Source organism: Glandiceps talaboti, chromosome 4 (genome assembly GCF_964340395.1).
Source record: "Glandiceps talaboti chromosome 4, keGlaTala1.1, whole genome shotgun sequence".
In the NCBI taxonomy this organism is placed as follows: Eukaryota; Metazoa; Hemichordata; class Enteropneusta; family Spengelidae; genus Glandiceps; species Glandiceps talaboti.
In genome coordinates, this window is record NC_135552.1 from 8211698 (window position 1) to 8233451 (window position 21754).

At 34.9% G+C, this 21754-nt stretch overlaps 2 protein-coding genes across 2 annotated transcripts in view; one reads left to right on the plus strand and one right to left on the minus strand.

Moving 5' to 3' along the window:
• LOC144434105 (twinkle mtDNA helicase-like) lies at positions 1 to 1971 on the minus strand. The gene has a single exon (XM_078122560.1). The coding sequence runs from the start codon at positions 1969 to 1971 to the stop codon at positions 1 to 3; it is 1971 nt and encodes a 656-aa protein (XP_077978686.1).
• A 2926-nt stretch (positions 1972 to 4897) lies between these two features.
• The window catches only part of LOC144433852 (ligand of Numb protein X 2-like), a 46051-nt gene continuing 29194 nt past the window's right edge, over positions 4898 to 21754 (plus strand). The window contains exons 1-2 of the mRNA XM_078122232.1: positions 4898 to 5008; positions 18479 to 18975. Of these exons, the coding sequence (XP_077978358.1) occupies positions 18695 to 18975 (281 nt within the window). The 5' untranslated portion in view covers positions 4898 to 5008; positions 18479 to 18694. The remainder of the gene's footprint in view (positions 5009 to 18478; positions 18976 to 21754) is intronic.

Consider the following 21754-nt stretch of genomic DNA (forward strand, 5'->3'; position numbering starts at 1 on the left):
CTAATCTTCATCATCTGAGGAGTCCACATCCTCCTCCTCCTCTTCTTTTGTTTCTGTCTCTTTTACATGATCACTTTTTACTTTCTTAATTGTCTTTGAATTGGTACTCTGATTAGTAACTTTTTTTCTTGTCTTTGACGGAACAGCAGACATTGTCAATGTCTCTTTTTTGAAGTATAGCGGTACCAAGCCTAGGTCACCATCAAATCTATTCTTGGCAACCTGGATATATTTCCTGCCTTTAACTGTCGTCAATCTTCTATCTTGCAAGATGAGGATGTTATCCGATTCCTGTGCAGCTTTGGCACTGCCGAATATGGATGCTGTTTGTAGTTCGTCTTGGTCCTTTTCCTTTCGCGGGTGGATCACTACTGTCAGATGACAATTATTGATGGTGGCAAATTTTCTAAATGCTGCAATGATGTTGTCATAGATACTGAACCTATCTGTGCCGATTGTTCTGTCTGAGAGACCAACCATGAACTGTAAGTTGTCAATGATAATGTGTTCAATGTCATGGACATACACAGCATGTGACATTGCATCCAGGACAATTTTGACACTTTGCTGACCATGAAATGTCATGAAATACAGAGGAAGATATTCAAACTTGTCAGCCCAGTAATCAAACTTGTTCAGGTGCTTCTCCAAGTTCATCATGGAAAACTGGGTCAGCATGACCTTTGCAAGTCTTGTATTCGGGATCTCAAAACTTCCCCACAGGGTGTTGACACCTTGGGAACACAGATCAAGTGAATATTCACTAACAAAAGTGGTTTTACCACTACCTGTTGGACCTGTAAACACAGTCAATTCACCTCGTCTATGACCCTTTAGTAGTTTATTCAGCATAGGATATCTCTTCCATTTGATTCCTGCCACTTGTTCAGCATGCGATAACTCACCAAACACTTCTTCTCTTAGAGATCTGAATGATACAATGGATTTGTGACTGACAGGCTGTGCTTGTTTCAGTATGTTGTTCAAATTCAAATTTCTCTTCAGTGCCTCTATAGGTCTCGGATGTTGCTCATTAGGTCTAATAAAGAAACATCTCTTTGGATGCAACTTCTTGGCAAATTGTTTTGCTGCTTCCCAAGATCGAATGTCATTTCCGAACCAAAGAAGAACCTTCTTGAACTGTTCAAGGAGAGGTAGAACTTCCTGTGGAAGAATAGATGTACCTCTAGGTAAGGCAAGGGCATTTAGTCGAGTATTTTGGTGTACTGCCATAGCATCTGCCTCACTTCCTGTCACCACAATATTGGTATCATCTTCACCGATTAGATGCCAACCAACCAGCCCATTACAATCCAACCTAGGTATACTCTGCTCAGCAACAGTAATCTTTCCAGTGAAATCCTTCGCAAAGTTGAGCATCTTTATACCTTGAAGTCTGTTGCCATGGTAATACAACGGAAATATCAATGTTTTGGACTCCTCCAGAATTTTAGCATTATATTTCTTCAACACATCGGCAGTAATGTTTTGAATATTGTATGCTTTTTTGAGTGGTGCGACTGTTGATTCATCAAACTCCTCAAGTGGTTTGGCACGTTTCCAGATATGCTCCGCTTCTTTTAATTCTAACATTTGTGAATTATGATCGCTGTCAACAGGCAGATTATGTTTCCCACGTCTGCCTTTTGAAAGTGCCAGAAGATCTTGAAAATCCTGCCATGTTCCTCTATATTTTTGGCAGTGACACACATAGCCACCAGTTGTCATGTTAACATACAGAAGCTTCTTGGAGTTATTTTCATTGTTGTTCTTATTGACACAGAAAGGGCACTTTGCAATTAAACATGTGTAACCTGTCTTGTATTCAATTCCCTTGTCTTGAAGCAGTTTCCTCATATCACTGACAGTGACGCTGAGGGACGGTTGAGAAATAACTTTCAGTGTTCTACAAAATGTGAGATTGTGTAGAATCCCTTGGGGTAAACTCTGTAGCAGTTTATTGAAAATCATGATTAATCTGTTGAATAACTTCAAAGGAAAGTATACAGTAGTTTATACAGAGCAACTTTTGTTTTAGATCATAATAAATTATGTTGAGTTATTCCTATAGTCACTCCAGCCCTTCAACTCTACCTGGAAAAAAGTGTAAAAAAAAATTTGTTGAAATCAAGAGATATATTCCAAGTTTAAGATTTCATGCAAAAATTATACTCAAGATTAGCTTACTTTATCTCTGATATCACTGGTTTACAGAAAGTGGTAATACTTCAGTGTGTGTTCTTGAGTATTTATCAATTGGTATTAATTAATCAGGGCTTGAAATTAATTTCTTCACATGGTAGTCAGAGCTTTTACAGTTAACTTACAGTTTTCTATTGATGTCCATTGATCTAAGTGACTATTCTACCGACTTATAAATTAGGTAGTCTAGATACAATGTTTAGTACATGTAGTCTAAATGTATTTGTCCTGGACCACTGCTAATTTGGTAGTCTAGATACAATGTTTAGTACTCTATGTGTCCTGGACTACTGCTAATTTGGTAATCTAGATACAATGTTTAGTACTCTATGTGTCCTGGACTACTGCTAATTTGGTAATCTAGATACAAAGTTTAGTAGTCTATGTGTCCTGGACTACTGCTAATTTGGTAGTCTAGATACAATGTTTAGTAGTCTATGTGTCCTGGACTACTGCTAATTTGGTAATCTAGATACAATATTTAGTAGTCTATGTGTCCTGGACTACTGCTAATTTGGTAATCTAGATACAATGTTTAGTAGTCTATGTGTTCTGGACTACTGCTGATTTGGTAGTCTGATACAATGTTTAGTACTCTATGTGCCCTGGACTACTGCTAATTTGGTAGACTAGATACAAATTAATGTTTAGTAGTCTACATGTATGTGTCCTGGACTACTACTAATTTGGTAGTCTAGATACAATGTTAAGTAGTCTATGTGCCCAGGACTACTGCTAATTTGGTAGACTAGATACAAATTAATGTTTAGTAGTCTACATGTATGTGTCCTGGACTACTACTAATTTGGTAGACTTGATACGATGTTTAGTAGTCTATGTGCCCAGGACTACTGCTAATTTGGTAGACTTGATACGATGTTTAGTAGTCTATGTGCCCAGGACTACTGCTAATTTGGTAGACTTGATACAATGTTTAGTAGTCTATGTGCCCAGGACTACTGCTAATTTGGTAGACTTGATACAATGTTTAGTAGTCTATGTGCCCTGGACTACTGCTAATTTGGTAGACTTGATACGATGTTTAGTACTCTATGTGCCCAGGACTACTGCTAATTTGGTAGTCTAGATACAATGTTTAGTAGTCTATGTGCCCTGGACTACTACTAATTTGGTAGTCTAGATACAATGTTAAGTAGTCTATGTGCCCAGGACTACTGCTAATTTGGTAGACTTGATACAATGTTTAGTACTCTATGTGCCCAGGACTACTGCTAATTTGGTAGACTTGATACAATGTTTAGTACTCTATGTGCCCAGGACTACTGCTAATTTGGTAGACTTGATACGATGTTTAGTAGTCTATGTGCCCAGGACTACTGCTAATTTGGTAGACTTGATACAATGTTTAGTAGTCTATGTGCCCTGGACTACTGCTAATTTGGTAGACTTGATACGATGTTTAGTAGTCTATGTGCCCTGGACTACTGCTAATTTGGTAGACTTGATACAATGTTTAGTAGTCTATGTGCCCTGGACTACTGCTAATTTGGTAGACTTGATACGATGTTTAGTAGTCTATGTGCCCAGGACTACTGCTAATTTCAAGCCCTGTATTTTGACCATATACTGAGGTTATTGTGCTACATATTTTACTGACTATTTCAGATTTTCTATCAATTTCAATCTCTGCATCTGCCATCTGTGGTGTCTCCCTTTTAGTTTAATCACTTAGCATTTACATGTATGGGGTTTTTATTTAGTACAAAACTTTTACTGTGTAAAATTATCTAAGTCTTACAATGAATAAGAACAGGGTATGTTATATATATATACATGTATATGTATGTACTGCATCTATATACATGTGTCTGCGCCTGTGTGCAATATAATACCCCCACCCCCACCCCCACCCCAGGGAGGAGGGGGTACTCTCGCCTATTGGCTAGATGTATATGTGGCACCCTTTGAGGTGGGATTTTTCACTCTCTGGTCTAAAATAGGTACTGTATTTTTTTTTAGAGATAAGGAGTCTAAAATGGGGTCCACTTTACACAATTTTCAATTTTGTTTGGTCTAAAATGAGGTCCTGGAAGGAACCACATAATAAATTCTCGACTAGTTTGGAATTTCCGGGAATTTCACCGTGTTAATTCACTGGTTGACATTTTCATATCAGCGATTATGTATTTTGGTCTAAAATGTTGTCTTCTAAAAACTTGAATGGTCTAGAAATTAGAATGGGGTATTGGTTTTTGATCAAAATGGGTTTAAAATGGGGTCTGGGGTTGGCAGCATTCGCCGCACACCTCTACCAGACCTGGCCAGTGGTAACCCCCCACCCCACACACATACACACATACATACACATGTCATGATGTCCTGAGACCAGTGCGCCCTCCCGTGGTATAAGTATATTTTACAACTTGTAAGTTGTACATTTACCTCGTGGAGGCTATTGGCCCTTCGATCATTTTCATGTCCTGTCCCTCACCGAACACGATCTGCTTACTATTTTCGGGATTTCTGTGCTTATCCACATCTTCTCATTTGTTGACACCTCGAGATAACGCTCAATGATCAAGGAAAATATGCACTGTGTTCAGCAAAACTTCTGTCATGCCTCGCAGGACGGCGCCATGTTATGAAAATTACGTGTCAAAGGTCATAGGAATGCCAAATCGGAAGTGATGTCATAGCAAACTAAAAATAGTGTTGAGAAAGTATTTGTGTTTCACACGCACAGCTCGCTGTCGGTCAGACGACGAAGGAACTTACGAAATACTGCCTTAGCTCTTCGTCCTGGGAAATAATACGGATTCAGAGGAAAGTGAAAGGGATTACACAGGTACAGTTAATTTATGATACTAGGGAACTACAACAACGTGATACTGATAAACATTGTTGAGTCGATCGAGCGAGCACGGCAGCTGACTGTTCGCTGCTCGCGGACTTCATGATCACACAGCAACATCAACATGGCGAGTTGTCAAATATCGTATATATTCAAATTTTTCACTTGAATTCGACCTGGTATATGAAAAACAACTTTTCAACATGCTGTTTCTCTTGCATTTTTGTTTTCGTTTTACATGTAAAAGTGGTGTAAAATTTTTTGAGGATTTTTTTACAAGTTCAGATTATATGTTGACAGTGAATGAAAAATTGAAAGGGGATTGTTCTTGTGGGTTCAAGGTTAAGTAATTCAGTTCTTATGTCTTGAAACTGCTATTATTTCAATCAGTGTCTAGCATGTTGGTCAACTTGTTACATCTATACGCTTAAAATTGATTTTAGGGCACCACAACGGCGTGATTTCACCACGAATAGAAAATGATAGATACACAACAACAAAATTCACTTTGCGCAGCAACATTAAGCCACAGGGAAACGTCTGCGTTTTTGTTGTTTCAGAAACGCAACTTTGACTCCTCTCAAGTTCAGTTTGTCGTGTAAATTTATACAGAATGTACCCGTAATCAGCAATTATCACTATAACAGGCACACGTATTGATAATATTTAATGATGATAATAATAATCGAAGCAGTAAGGTAAAAGATCAGAGGTGTGCACTGTATGTGACATAATATATATTTGGGGGCGACAGATGGTTACATTTAAAATGGCTGTGTCTGCGAAGCCAACTCTTAAGTCCCGCATCACATTGCCGTATGTTATTTCCGTAAAATGGAAATTATTTCTAAAACATATTATTAAAGGTAATATTTGTCCTCTCTTGATTTTTTAATGTGGAAAAAGTCATTATTCTCATTTATATAGATTGTTGAAGTGTTGAAAGTAAAAATTTTCTAAAGTACAGACCACAAGAGTGTCTCATTATGCAGATTGTGCATTTGTTCAGTCCTGTATGGTATTTAATTAGACACCCTGTAGTGTTACACTGAACCATTCAATGCCTGCATGCAGGTGTGAGAAAAGGTTTTCTAGTAGTGATTTAAGTGGAGATAAAGTCATTAATGAATCAATATCACCAATTTTATTAGCAGTAAAGATGAAAATTACAATTGAATCAAAGTAATATTTATTTTCAACATTTCAGCATTAATGTATATGCTAGGCTTGAATGTAATTTTTTTTTTCTTTTTTAATGTTGATACAAAAATGTTAAATGTAAAAATGAATCTACAAAGGGTCTCTCAAAGCTGACCACCAACTTTGCTTTTAAAAAAAAAACATGAATGTGAGAACCTGAAACAAAGAAAATTTAGTTGAGCAGAAATATTGGCTACTTGTTCTCTTTGTAGAGGCCGACTTGAGTGATCAGGTTAGCAGTTCTAATAGAGTTTGCAAACATCCTATACCAATCTTTGTTAAAATTTCAAGTGTGTGTGAATAGAAAGGGTGCTATTTTGAGGAGTTGATCTGTGTTGTATAGTCTTGCATTATCAAGTGTCTGGGTATTAGGTACATGTATTAGTTCTAATGTTAGCTAACAGTCTGCTCACAGCTGGACTGAGACAGCCATGGTGAATGACATTCATTTAGGGTCCAGCTCCAACCATGGATGTAATTGGTTTGGTCTGAAATTGTGAAGAGAGTGGAGACCATTGTTTCATACAGAATTGTGATATAAATACATAGGTTTCATAACATTGACGATATTACAGTGATGGAAAAATTGAATGACATGTGTTACAGTGTCTGGTATGGTCCGCTTGTCTGAGTTATCAGTTACTTTAAATTGATCGAAAGTAGACATTCCAATCATTCTTAGCAGGTCATTTCACACTAAGTCAGTCTTATTATAATGCTTATTTGTGATTCAATGGACATTCTTTTGTAACACAAATGTGGGTATTCCTTTGTTTAAACAACAGAGGTTTGGACATAAAATAAGGAAAGGTAAACCATTGTTTATCAGTGACCCTTTGAGTGGTATGCAGTATGTGTTACAACTGTGGAGAAACAAGTAACAACTAAAAAGACTGTATATATATTTTTTTGATATTTTTTGTTGTGCATCAATTTTTTTTCCTAAACAGGCATTTCATATAGTCACAACATAGTAAGGGTAATACTAGGGGAACACCACATTTTGGCATATTACAAGAATTTGCTGTTCAGCATTGGCGAGCCAAATTAATTCAGGACACTGGGAATGACTATTTTTCAGGTTCACATTCGTGTGTAAACATAGATAGAAACCATTTCTGTATGACTATGAGTAATTGATGAGTAATCTCATGTAAGACCCATTATCCATCCATTGTATAGGGGTTGGAGTTATGGTAGGTGTAGTGAAATTAATGGACTGTGAACACAAATGTATTATCACCAGACATGGAGCGTGTGAGAAAAAACAGAAATGTATATATATCTAGCTAATGAAACCAGACTACAGCAATAAAAAAATAGGACTCTTCCGTAAGTTCAGAATAGTGCATTGCAGAGACAAAAGACTTATAAATGAACTATCAAGTTCCTTTGAAGCAGTATTGAAATCTGTCACCAAAAATGATAGATTCATAACATGTTTGAAATTAGAGTCACATGATATGTGTTGTATTACTTGATACAAGGCTTTTGACAAAATGATTAATATATTTGCTCTGTCTACCAAAACAGATAATTGCAATTATAAAAATATCTTGACTATAACAAGTTAAAAAAACTATGCATTGTAGAATGAAAGATTTGTCATTTGTGCACTCATTTCAGTGACAATGACAATTTTTAAATCTAAGGGGGGCATTGCAGAGACAGATCTCAGATTAATGAAAAACAAAGTTATCCTGCGCTAGTACCAGTGTGCCCTCTAACTTAGCCAATTTGACGCGCCACTGATGCACACAGATTCTAGTGATGTACCGAAATTTGGTGTTTCCCTATCTCTTACTATATGCTATATGGTGATTCACAAGAAATGGCAGTTTTTCTCATTTTGACTCACGACACAACAAAATTTGGCTATCAGTAGAGGGCACACTGGCTAGTATCCAAAAATAGTTAAAGCATGTTTCTAAAAATACGAAAGATTTGCAACATGTACAGGTAGGGCATTGCTTTTTTGTGTGTGTGACTATACAGTTCAGTGAAATAAAAAGACATTGTCAAGCATTTGAACTGTCTTTATTCACATTTGTGTAGGTGGGTGGAGATGAAAACAGTCTCATTGAGTCTTTGCTTTTCTTTACTTCCTGTTGAAGACTCAAGATTTAAAAGGTTATCATTTCTTGTCAACAACTGGTACATAAGGCCTGAAAAAAATAATTGTTTGGTTCCGGTTACCTGACCCCACCTAGCTTTTCACTGCCGACTCCAAACTTTTCACAATGTATTCGAGAAAAAAATTAATAAAATCGCAAAAATTGTGAAGTCTCGTGAAAAACAGTGGATGCGGAAACTGACATCAACTTAAAAAGACAATATAAAACTGTTCTTCCAATTTGTAATAGCTGTACATCTTATAGGAAGAAATAAACAACACAGAGACCATTTGGAAAACAATTGGAAAACTGAACTAGAAATTCACACAGAAAAAATATATATAATAAAATTATTAAATAAAATAAAAAATCTACCTACCCCACCTATTCTAAAATTGAATGTAATCGGAACCACACAATTTTTTTTAATAGGCCTAGTAATAGTGATGCCCCAAATTTATAATGTTTTTGTAAAATGCGAGATAGAGTAAGTGTGTGTACATGTAGCTAGGTAAAATGTACTCATGTTTTCCAGCCCTTTTACCAAGGTTCCTCACCAAAATTATGGTACCAATACTGTTTATGGTAGAATTTTGCCTCCAGAGTTCTAAAATCTAAAAAGTTCCAAAATCTCAGATTAAAATGCAAAGTGGAAGGGAATGTTGTTGAACTTGTAAGTTGTAGGAGTCATTTTATAAAATCTTTTTCTGATTTTAATGAGTTATGGGAAAGGGTCATTATTTATTATCAATCATTAAATGTCATCGAAAATTATGTAATTGAACATATACAATGATTGGTAGTAATTGTAAGATAGATGCGGCTGGGAGTCACTATTTGTGTCAATTTACACGAACAATAATGTTCAGTAATTTCTATAAAGCCAGAATAACTGCAATAAGGTATGCATGTTTGCATGCTTCATATGGTATTATGTAGTTATAACCTACATGTATTGTATCATGTGTACTCTACATAGCCACACCTCCATGGTAAACTGTACCTAGGTTAAACACAGTTTACATTGTTGTAATACATGCGGAGGAGTGATATATATATATATAAACAATTGAAAAAGTTCCCATAGCTCTTGGGATTTAGTTGTATTCTGGTCTATGTAGCTTGGCTTAGATACATTCATGATTCAATTACTGTTGTACACATAGAACTGCAAAGTACAAATATGGACAATGTACAATATGTACATGTATGTGTTCAACCATATCTGTGAATAGATAAACAAATTTTTTAAATATACAATTTGTGTGAATACTTGTTCTCTGCCAAGCCAAGTACATGTACACTTAACATCAGTCTGATTAAAATCTGATGTGGTGAATGCAACAAGATGTCTTTATTTACCTCTGTTTCCATCATTTTGTGTCGTTTGTTTTGTTTCGGGTGATCGCTGCCTACCTACATCTGACCCTGTGTAATAGAAAAGGATCTCGAAAGGTTTCATCAACCAATCAGCATGCTTCTTTCAAAATCATTCGGAGAGCCAGTGCCGCCACCGACAGGTTGCAACGGTTGTGTCATCAATGCAATTCTGTATGTGTGTGTGTGTGTGTGTGTGTGTGTGTGTGTTTGTTTTTCAATTTCTCCAGTGTGCACAGCTGCCAACATAACACTCATCCTGATTGGTTACTCAAAAGCGCGAGATTCAAACAAGATTTTCTATAGTATTACATTGACACATGGTCAGATATAGGAAGGTGGCGATCACCCAGAACAAAAAACAAACAACATAAAACAATGGAAATAGAGGTAAATAAAGATGTCTAGCCGCTTTCACCACATCAGATTTTGATGAGATTGACGTAACGTGCAAATTTTGAAAAATGTACTGGTTGATCGTCAACACATAAATTGTTGTAGTTGTAAAATAACTCGAAATATTGATAGTTACATACTGAAGACTTCTTAATTTAATGTCGGAATGATATTCTGTAAAATTTTGTCTAAAGATGAAAAATATTATTGCACTATTGAGAAAAATTGAGTATTTTGTTCATGGACATACATGCATGATGTACAAATGTACATGTACAAAATGTACATGCAGTGGACTTACAAGTTGTGCTGCAATAATAACAGTCTGTCAGCAATTGGCTACATGTATGGGGGCTAGATCATAGATTCATACAATTAGATGTCCACACATTGCAAATAAATTTTACGAGGAATGATGTGATGGAACTGATACATGTAGATTTAAGCTACAAGTATATGTACATTATGTACATGTAGCATTTACATTATGATGTACATGTATGTATATCTGTACATGACGTAGTTTCCTATTTAAAAGCCATGTCTAGCAAATTGTAATACTTCATTGACAAAGAGAATTCAATTTTCTGTTTCTATGAAAACTGTCGGTCTTTTATCAAAAAGTACAACCTCCTGATTCTAATGGGAGCTCTAGTTGATGAAATTAAAACCTGTGAAGACTCTATTTAATATGCACACATTTAGAAAAGTAACAACAACAGTGTTATAGCCAAGCTCAACATTTTTTCATTGGTTGGTCCATGCAAGGAGGCAGGAAGGACTGCCTACCTTGATGGTTGGTCTATGCTATCACTATCTTATCGCAATCTTTATATTAGATCCACATGGGATTACATGTGTAAAGATTGAATTTTGGGATTTAACACTATAGTATAATAGCTGCCTGGCAACACTATAAAGAAAGGTTTAGTCATAAACAAGGAATGATCCTATCTTCATCTAAAATTCTAATCCTAACACTACTCTTCTGACAAAGATCTTTGATGCAGGGAGCACTGATCATACAAGAACCTGGAATTAAACCATGGGATGTACTTTTTGTCATGTTTGCTAATGCTATATCAAAGCTCTGCCTGATTGACAAGGTATTGAGACAAATGTCAAAATAGTTGTTCTATCAAATCATTAATTTGTCAGTGTAACTATTTCTGCCTTAGAAATGTACAACATGTAGACACAATGATCACATTTTTGGAATTGTCCACCATTGTTCACATGCATATTATTACAAATCCAGACAATGTAGACTATAATAGGTTACCTTAGGATGCACTTTGTCTGCAATGTGTAATATGAATTTTTGAGTCTATTGAGGAAGAACCAGAGTTTTGTCATTCCAGTGAAGTCATGCATACATGATGTGTATGTTTTTTTTTAGTTGTATCTAGGCAACACAGGTGAAATTCAGCCATCTGCTCCACTGCATATTTGAGCACAGAGTGGGAAAGCACTATATAAAAATCAACATTATTACAACTAAAATAAATATATTGAAGTACATTGTATATAGTAGTTGTTATGTGGGGAAAACAGTACCAAGATTTTTCTTTGTTGGAGAGTTTCATTTAGTTACTATGTCAATTGTCATGTATTTTAATTCTGTATGATGAAATTAGGCGTACACATATATGGGTATAGTATAGGGGTGTTGTCATCCACTGTACTGTACACATATACTTGCTACACTGATTATTAGCTGAAACTGTGACTAGAAACTGTCAAAGAAAACGTCTGATTAGGCTTTTTTTTTAACAACAAGTACATGTACACCCCACATCCCTTACACCAATCCCATCTCATTTACATATAATGATATATGTCAATAGTAAGGGTGATGCCATGATGTTGGTCTTTCTACTGACTGTTAGGAACCCCAGAAACAAAGGGGGAAAGGATCTGCTGAATCATACATGTATAGATTTCAATACCCTGCAAAAAAAAAATATTTGTTTGGGTACCCTGTAAAAAAACAACAAGAACAACAATAAAAAAAACACACTGGGAACCACTGTCCAGGTAGATACATGTAAATGTGTTTACATGTACAAGTATATATGGATTGATGCACAATGATGGTCTATTCAATAATGTACATAATTATGTGCCGCTACAGTTTAACTTTTTTTTGTTTTCAATTTTATTTACAAATTGTTGTTATATGTACATGTATCTTGTACTTTAGTGTGTTCATTTATTATTCTCATTTGATGTATTCTTTCCCAGCAAAGTATAAATGCTGTGACAGGCCTGTTCCTGGCTCTTGGCCAGCATGATTTCATGCATGTTAAAACAGATAGAATTTTTTGGACAAACATTTGTCTCTTGCCTCAGGTGTTGCCCCAAGCTGATATTTGTATAGGGTATATTAAGGTGTGAACATACCATGAGAGAATGCTGCCCGCAGTCTTAGACCCTGGAATAAACGAGATCAATGTGGCAATGTAAACATGACGTCATTGAAAATAAAAATTCTTTAAGATTATATACTTTCAATTCTCAGTACCTGAAATAGAATATTACCACCTAGGTGGATCATAAAAATAATGAACTTTCGATTTCTTTGTCGACACCATAACTTCCACTCCACACACCTCACATGCATTAATATATAGGTGTGCATGAGAATAAGTCAACCTTCTTCTCCTATTTCGACCTTCTTGCATGAGGTAAAATGCTATTGCAGGTACCGAGAATTTTGCATGGTTTTAAAAATCATTCTGTGAACATTACATATGCAGTTCACGTTTGTGACAGTGGTGCATAGTAGAATGATAAATCAACAACAATCAACATTATTTTGTTCAGAAATACATGTATCACATGTACTGGTACACATAACCATGTTCAGTATTTGTTTTTTTATTTATTTTCCCACCTACAGCACCGTAAGGCAATAAAGTCTGGGGAGAATACTGACAAAGTTTTATATATAGGTCATGTACAGGGTAATCACAAAATTGTCCGCATATTGTAAGTCTTTGAATACATGTAGAGCAAAATTTAATTGAGATTAATGAATTAAAAAAACAAAATAATGTACATTTGCATGTATTTAACCCTTTGACTGGCACCCTATATTTAGGGAGTAAATACATACATGTAGAGGTACAGAAACCAAGTTATCAAAGGTGTAATTCACTTTAGAACAATTTCATTCTATTTTCACATGTTGAAATATTATCAGGGATAGGTTATGTGGTTGTGAACTTTATTTTTCTTTGAAGAGAATGTTAATGTGAGATTTAACTTAAGTCAGTTATCAAACAAGAATGCTTACAAATTAAACAATGAAAAGTAAACATATTACAATACTGTATTGTCCTTCCTTCTTCCTGTCAGTGTCCTGACATTGAACATGTAATTGTATTGTAAACATCATATACATTTGTACACATGTAGAGAAGGTCACATTTGTTAGAGGTGTTGTGTGAGTGGGGATTCTGACTTTTGATTAAAAACATTCTGATAAAAGGACATTCATGAAAAGTTTAGAATAACATTTACCAGATAAGAAGGAGATGTGTAAATATGTTGTGTTGTAGAAGACAATAAACACTGAAATTTTGTTTTATACAGTGTGTGTTTTACATACGATACATGCAGTTTCATATGATAAACAGCACACCTTATTTTTGAAAATTCATCTTTTTTTGGTCTATTTACTGGTACAAAGATGTGCCTTTGTATCTGTAACTTACCATATCCATGTACTAGACTAGAATCCAGTCACATAGGGATTTCGCTCTTGCTTTTCCCATACCAAGCCTGGCATTTCACAAGCAGTCGTTTACTTTAATAGCTTCAGGCAGAAATCAGGCACAAATATGAGTGACCTAAGGGGGCCTGCAACTCATAGGGACATGTATGAGTATGTTCCGGTTCAATGAAGTAAAATATTGGGGAATAATATACCTCTTCAAGCATAATTTATGGAAAATCAGGAAAAATAACGATGATTTGATATATTTTGACTGGTAATATTTTGAGCACCACAAAACCAGTGGCGTAAAAATGTAGACACGGGTTGTCATGATGTAGAATGATCGACCAGGGTATATCATCCATGTTTTAATGTTCAAACACAAAACTTGGCTTGAGTATGGTGTAATTTTACATGTAATATGTACATGTACATTGTATATATAGTATATGCTACATGGACATGCTAGAATGTAATTAATCGTTAGATTGAACAAGTATAAATAATGTATTAATTGTAATGAACAGTAGCTTAGAATCTAACCTTTCATCCTTTTTGACATTCTTGGCAATATCATGAGAGAAGAGACAACCAGATAAGAAACTGGATTTTAAGTAATAACAACTGAAATGGAAGAGTTTTGTTTGCAAAGAAGCTTCTTACGTACATTGAGATGGAAACTAGGAGAACATATTCCAGCTGTTTTGGGTTGGAATCACATCAGAAACAGAATGGTGACAGTGCGACATGCAATTATTTTGTAAATTTATCTGTGATTTCACTTTCATAATATTAACATTCAATTACAACATTCCTCAGATACTTGAAACTCGAATAAAGTTTATTTTTCACCTGGCATCACTCGTCAAATGCAAATTAAAATAAAGAGGAATTAAGTTTTGTAAGATTATGCCTCACATCATTCATCAAATATACATGTAACAGGAACTTTGGACAAGCTGTGGAAGAAATGTATTCATCACCTGGCAGCACTTTTCAAAATCTAATCTATATATATATATTACTACGGAAGTGAAACAGTACATTAAATTTGTTGGTATTTTGTGTGAAATCGATGGATGTCAATAGGGTATACCCCTCTGTGATTTTATTAAATTAAAACCAGTACTGAACTGTTGTGTCAGTAAACTCCCATAACTTGATAGTATTTCTTCTACATTTTGTACATGCTGCTATTTTTCTTGTCTGGAACTTACACTAAAAATGACTTTATTCACATACACGGCACCGACCCCTTGTTGTAAAGGCCAGTTTTAATGTTTATTGAATTATTGGAAGACATTCCAACACATTCAAAGCTAGACAGAAATAAAAACTGATCACTCTCTGAGGCTGAGATTTTAAGCAGTAGTAAAGTCTGGCTTGAAGTAATTTGGTAGCTACAAATGTAAGCTGTAAAATATTATGGTCACTTCATTAAATGAAAAGTGATTCACTTACATGTATACAAATGTGCTGTGAAGCGATAATGTAAATGAGCTAAGTCTCCAATGAAAATTTGTCATCTACTACTTTTTAGTTTGAGTTTATTGCATAGCTTCTAATCTAAGACTCTTATCTTCGTTTCTACTTCTCAAGGGAGACTGAAATTGTGCAAGAGATTCCTGATAGCTATATGAATATATATAGGTATATGAATCATCAAATTCCTTGTGAGTGTAAAAGTTCAAACATTTGACGTGGGAGTGCGACTAAACTTACATTCTATCCATCCCAACAAAAGGAAGTTTTGAAATACAAACCATTGATGGTCAAACCTTGTTTTGCTTGGACTAAATTAGTTTCGGTGAGTTCAGATAAGGACAGAGCTACATTTGAAGTTGTCCTTTGGAAATTCAGAATTTCGTATCGTTTGTTTGATCTCATTAGAGGGGGGTATTTTTTCGTGATAATTACAAAGAGAATGGTGTCTTTTACATACATAGGTATGCGAGAGAGGTACTTTCAATTAACATAAAAAATTACAAAATCAATAACCCTGGTATGCAGGTCTTTCAAGGGTGAAATTCAGTATCGGGTCATTGCTAATGCAGGCATGCCTAACAGAGGATGTTATTGTTACAGAGTCGTTTCTCAGGGTTGCTGGATTGTACAACAATTTTGTAAGTGCAGAATAATTGTTAGTCGTTTCAGCTGCGTGCTCGTCATAACATTTCATGCTTAGTGGGGCAGTATTTTTAAATGAGACTGCAACTCATCATTGTATCATCAGCATAAAACACAATGTTTGAAAGAGAGAGAAAAGATCCTTGCGATAAAGTTTAATTGGGACATTGTGCAAACAGGTTTCCAGTAGCAGCAGTATTTTTTTTCCTCAAACAATCACACTAAAGCCATCGTACAATGTAGCCAAGAGTCTTTTGTTACAGAAACAATTTATCACTCAAATCCTTGCTCATTCCTATTGGCTTGCTGCCGTCATTTGCCTGAGAAAGATTGTTGAATGGCTGCTTGCAGGTGAAAGAGTCAAACAACGTTGGGTGCAATGCAGAAATTGATGTCTGGATATACATGTATACACAGACTAAATGTTTGTAGAAATTTGAGTCCATTTATGATAGCTTGTGATTTGTACATGTACAATGGACTTGAGGGTGTCTGTAGATCAAATAGCACGGTGAGTCACGTACTGCAGTAATGATATACCACTTACAAATTACAATATTCAGTGATTTTGCCAAGACTGGGAGTAATACTTGTACTTCAAATGCACTTTATACACAAGGCCACTTAGTAGGAGTTTCAATTTAGATGTATACATGTACAAAAATGTAAGTTGTGTTATTAGTGAAGTTTAGATTCCTAGAAACCAAGCGCAGAAATTCTTGTCAGATATTACAGCAATGTTTCATGAACATTTTCTCATAGTTTTAGAGGATATACATGTATGTGTACATGTGCAACATATAGATATACTGCTGCAGGATTTAAAATTCAGAAACCATACATGTACATGTACATTGTACATTACCTTGTCATAATTTTATTTTTTTAAATACTGTACATGCATGTTGTGTTCCTGATATCGCACATTAACTTGAAGACCATACTACTGTATACATGGGTGCTAGCTTGTCACTTGATTTTCAAAAATAATGTACATTTTTTTTGTATTACACACACATGATTACAAATTTAAGACACAGGTATAGATTAAAAATTCTTGTACAATTGTAAACAAGCTGCTATGCAGGATAGACTCAAAATGTCATGTACAGTTTGTATGTATACATGTTGAAACACACAATTGGTTAGGTTTTCAAACTCGGTGTATTGGTGAACGCTGCAGAGGTGAGTTGAGCGATCAAAGCTGTGAGTATACAAAGACTGTGTTGAATACACAATGTACATGTGCAGTATTGTTTAAAATACAACAGAGTTGATATATTTCATAGAATTAGTTGGAGTCTTGCCTGTCAGTTCTCTCAGTCACTACATTTGTATGTTCTTCTGTACATGTATTATGATTCTTTGTTCAAACCTGTCACAATACATTGTACTTTTGAATAGATTTGCGAAATATCCAGACGTAGGAAAAATGTGTTGTTCATGCAGAACATGTACATCTATCAATGCCAATTTTGCATGTACATGTACAAATGTACATGTATGCATGTGTGTACATTTGTATGTATGTATGTATGTATGTATGTGTGTGTGTGTATGTGTATATGTCACTGTGTATGTACATGTGTATGTAAATATGTATGTATGTACATGTATGTATAAATATATGCATGTACATACTACATGTATGTATGCATGTATGTGTACATTTTGTCATTTGTAAATTGTAGGTGGTGCTTTAGCAAGTGTTACTGCAGATATTTCAGTGATTTACTAAATATTTTTAAAACATTGCAAGTGTAATTCAATTGAACATCAATGCTTCATTTGTTATGTTTTCTTGCCTGTGTCACTTCTTGTGTACAGTTTAATAAATAAATACGTACACGTTTGTACAAAGTACATTTGTATGTATGTATGTATGTATGTATGTATGTATGTATGTATGTGTGTGTGTGTGTGTATGTACAATATATGTATGTACATGTATCATGTATGTATGTATGTATGTATGTATGTATGTATGTATGTATGTATGTACATTGTATGTATGTATGTATGTATGTATGTATGTATGTATGTATGTACATGTTCAATGTATGTATGTATGTATGTATGTATGTATGTATGTATGTATGTATGTATGTATGTATGTATTTATGTATGTATGTATGTTCAACTTACAAGACAATTCTGCACTTCAATCACAAGGAAGGGTTTTGTGTTTTAGGTTCTTTTGTACTCTGTAGTCATGGTTCATTGATTCTGAAACGTTGTCCAGAGTATTTAGAATTAGATTGTAGTTTAATGGATGGGACATTAAAAGTGTTTTTGAGTTTGCTTTTAACATTCTTGTCTGAAAACTCATCAAATGAGGGAGTCTGGTACAGTAATGGTCAATAGAGAAAATAGGTCCAACGATCAGTAACATGACATCAGTGATACACAGTAACACATGTACATTTTTGTATTGTATTCCACAGACTCAGACTGTTTTACATTGCATGTTATTTATAAAAATATTAACATTTACTCATTTATCATTCTTTTCTACAATGTATTTTACAGGTAATTGAAATGTTTTGAGATATTTGACATGTCCATGGAGACCAAACAATGGATGTAAATAACTGGCTGTCATGGCAACTTGAACAAGTTTTGGATCAGTTCCTTGAATTTTAAAGTGTGAAGCCAGTTCTGGTGACTGATTGATTTTGTGAGTTTGACAAGAGACACAAATAGGAAAAGGAATTAAGTACATGTACATCTCTGAACTTTAAAACAATGAGTGCAAGAAGAAAACGACAAGTCCTCCTGTGTGGAAGTTGTGGACAGTTCCACGATGTGGGCTCTAATCACCTTTACGATTATTATGAACAAGTTGATGAAGAATTGACATGCCAGGTGTGCTTACAACCATTGGTCAACCCAATGGACACCATTTGTGGACATACATATTGTGCAAGGTGTTTGAAAAGTGTTCTGAGGTTAAAGAAAATGTGTCCCATCGACAGAAGGCCATTAATGTCTAAAGACTGCAAAGTTGCCAGCATAATGGTACAAAAGTAAGTTTTAATATATTTTTATTCTCTTAGAAGTTTTTCAAATATCTGTTTCTCTGTAGGTATAGGAAATTCTCGGTATCTGCAATAGTGCTTTACGTCATGCTAGAGGAGCAAAACAGAACAAGAAGGTCGACTTATTCTCAGATTCGTCTATCTTGCATGTGTTACAAGTACCAGTATATGGAATGGAAATCATTGAGTTGACCAAGAAATTGAATGTTATGATGTAGGCCAGCTACAAATGTAGGGGTGAAATTTTATTTCAGGTACCATGAATTTGATTTAATAGTAAGAAGATCCAACATGCAACATGATGGAAATGATATGATGTTCTTAAAAGTTTTACAACACAGGATCCCAATGACACATGAGTGTCGGTGTAGCACATTTGTAAAACACAGCGGAGTACATTTGTATGCCTACATAAAGTAGCATTCCTCTTGAAAGCCAAGTGTTTGAACAAAGACTATTGGATTTATACCCTGGTTGAAACTCCTACATGTAGGGATGATTCTACATCATGCTGAAATTATGACTCAAAACATTTCTCATGATTTTTCATAAATTATGCCTGAATTATGTTATTCCCAATATTTTGCTTCATTCAGCTGAAAAATGCCTGTGACCTAAGGATTTTGCCACTATCAGTTGAAAGACGAATAGTGACAGTGCTTCAATAACTTGACATAAGTACATTGTACATGTAACTCATATTTTCCCTCCCTACATTATGTATGTGAAGGCAAATACTTGTACAAATATCCTATAGAGTATTTCGATGCTCCAACCAGCATACATTTGTATGTATAATTATTATGTAAAATATACATTAACAGAAGCCCCCTAAAATTACAACCCTACAATAACTTTATAGCTAATCATTCAAATCAAAGTACGCTGCTACATGTACATGTAGAACTGTACAGTTATGGATGCTGTACTCTTTGTGACCCTCAAGTAACAATAGGGTACACTGTGTTTACATGCGACTGTTTGGTTTATTCTTAGCCTACATAAATGAATAATATGTACATCCAGGGCTATTTTTAGGATATAACAATTCATTTGCATTTATGAACATAACAACAATACATGTAATAATATACCAAACTGTTCATCAGCTTGGTATAATGTACAATGTAGATCAAATGACTTGCACACATGCACAGGTTCTGATGCAGAGTTCTTTAGTATTTTAGCATCAAGCTTTCGAGCTGTCTTGTTATATGATCCTTATCTGTATGACAAATTCTATAATTGTCAGCTGTAACTATTCAGTGCAAAAAATCATGCAGAATTTGTCAGATCAAAATAAGATAAATATATGCATCGATTTTGACTGTGAATATTTGCTAAATTAAAACCCTCGTCAAGTAAAGTCCTTGTCAAAGATAGTGGCCATAGCAGGATTTATAAAAAGTGCACAATGTAAACAGAACACAATGTATATTCCTATAACTTTTATGCTGAGCATGTATTTTAGCCTAGCTCAGTCTTGGCCTATCCTGTAAGCACTGTGTTCATATGTGCATACGGTATGTCTTCATTAATATGCATTTGTGCATTATATACAATTGAACCTACATTTTGTATATACATGTATGCTGTGCACAAGATAATTTCATTTAAACTTGGCACAAATATGTGTTCTTTTGATAAGAAGGAGGATTTTAGCCTAGTTCAGTGGGACTAGTGAACTCAGTCTTGGTTTATTCTGTATGCACAATGACATGTGTGCATCATGTCTTCATCAATTGAACAATATACAATTGAAGCTACATGCACATGTATGCCACTGTGCACAAGGCAGTTTCATTTAAACTTGGCATAAATATGTGTGCTTTTGATACGAAGGAGGAGGAGGGTGATTTTGTCATTATGTCCTATGATATTTACAAGTACATGTACAGTGTATCTAATGACATCAGTTACAAAAATTATCAAGCAATTAGTTTACAAAATCTCATCGAATGTTTAATACTTTAGAAATTTCTTTCACGTTTTGTATATTTTCAATGTCGATCTTTCTCTTGAATATTAATTTATCATCAAGGCCTGACCTTCATCTCGAAGGTCAATTTGATGATGGTGAAGCCACGTCTGGAGTATCAATTCATTTTCATTTAATTCTTGTCATTGCCATTATGCTTACACAATGAAATAATTAAAAAAATATAGATGCACAGTTTAATATTCAGAGTTTATTCTCAATTTGTTTTGAGATAGAAGGAATCATTGAAAATTCAGCAGTGAACTTTCATGAGAAGCATTGTGTTTGAGTATGCACGGAATATACATGTAGGAATGCATACAGAAAAATGTTTATTGTTAGGCAGTCACTACATTACACAGAATCCTTTTTCCATGTGAATATTTTCTTGGATTAGACAGATTGTGAGGAAATGTTTCCATGGAACAAGAAATCTAGGAATGTTTAGGGGAAGTTTTTTTTATGTAGCCATCAATATTGTAATGGTGTGGAATAACTTCCTTGAAATCTGGGATGTGTCACCATAATTCAAACTTGCCAAGTACATAAAAATACCCATCAATTCTCCCATACCTCTTTTCTAAATGTTTTGTATACATAATTCTTGTAATATTGGTACAGTATACAACCATTAATTAATGCTCTGACTAAACATTCATGTACATGTGCATTGTTTATACCAGTACAATGTAACCTTGTTATGTACATGTGTACAAACATACTGTATGTCTGTAAATTTCCTTTCTTCCAGCCTCTGTTTCCTGTCTGTGTATGTACAGGTTCCTGTTA

Excerpts from the sequence above, each read along its gene's own strand:
- LOC144434105 (XM_078122560.1), bottom strand. The coding sequence starts at position 1,971 with ATGATTTTCAATAAACTGCTACAGAGTTTACCCCAAGGGATTCTACAC.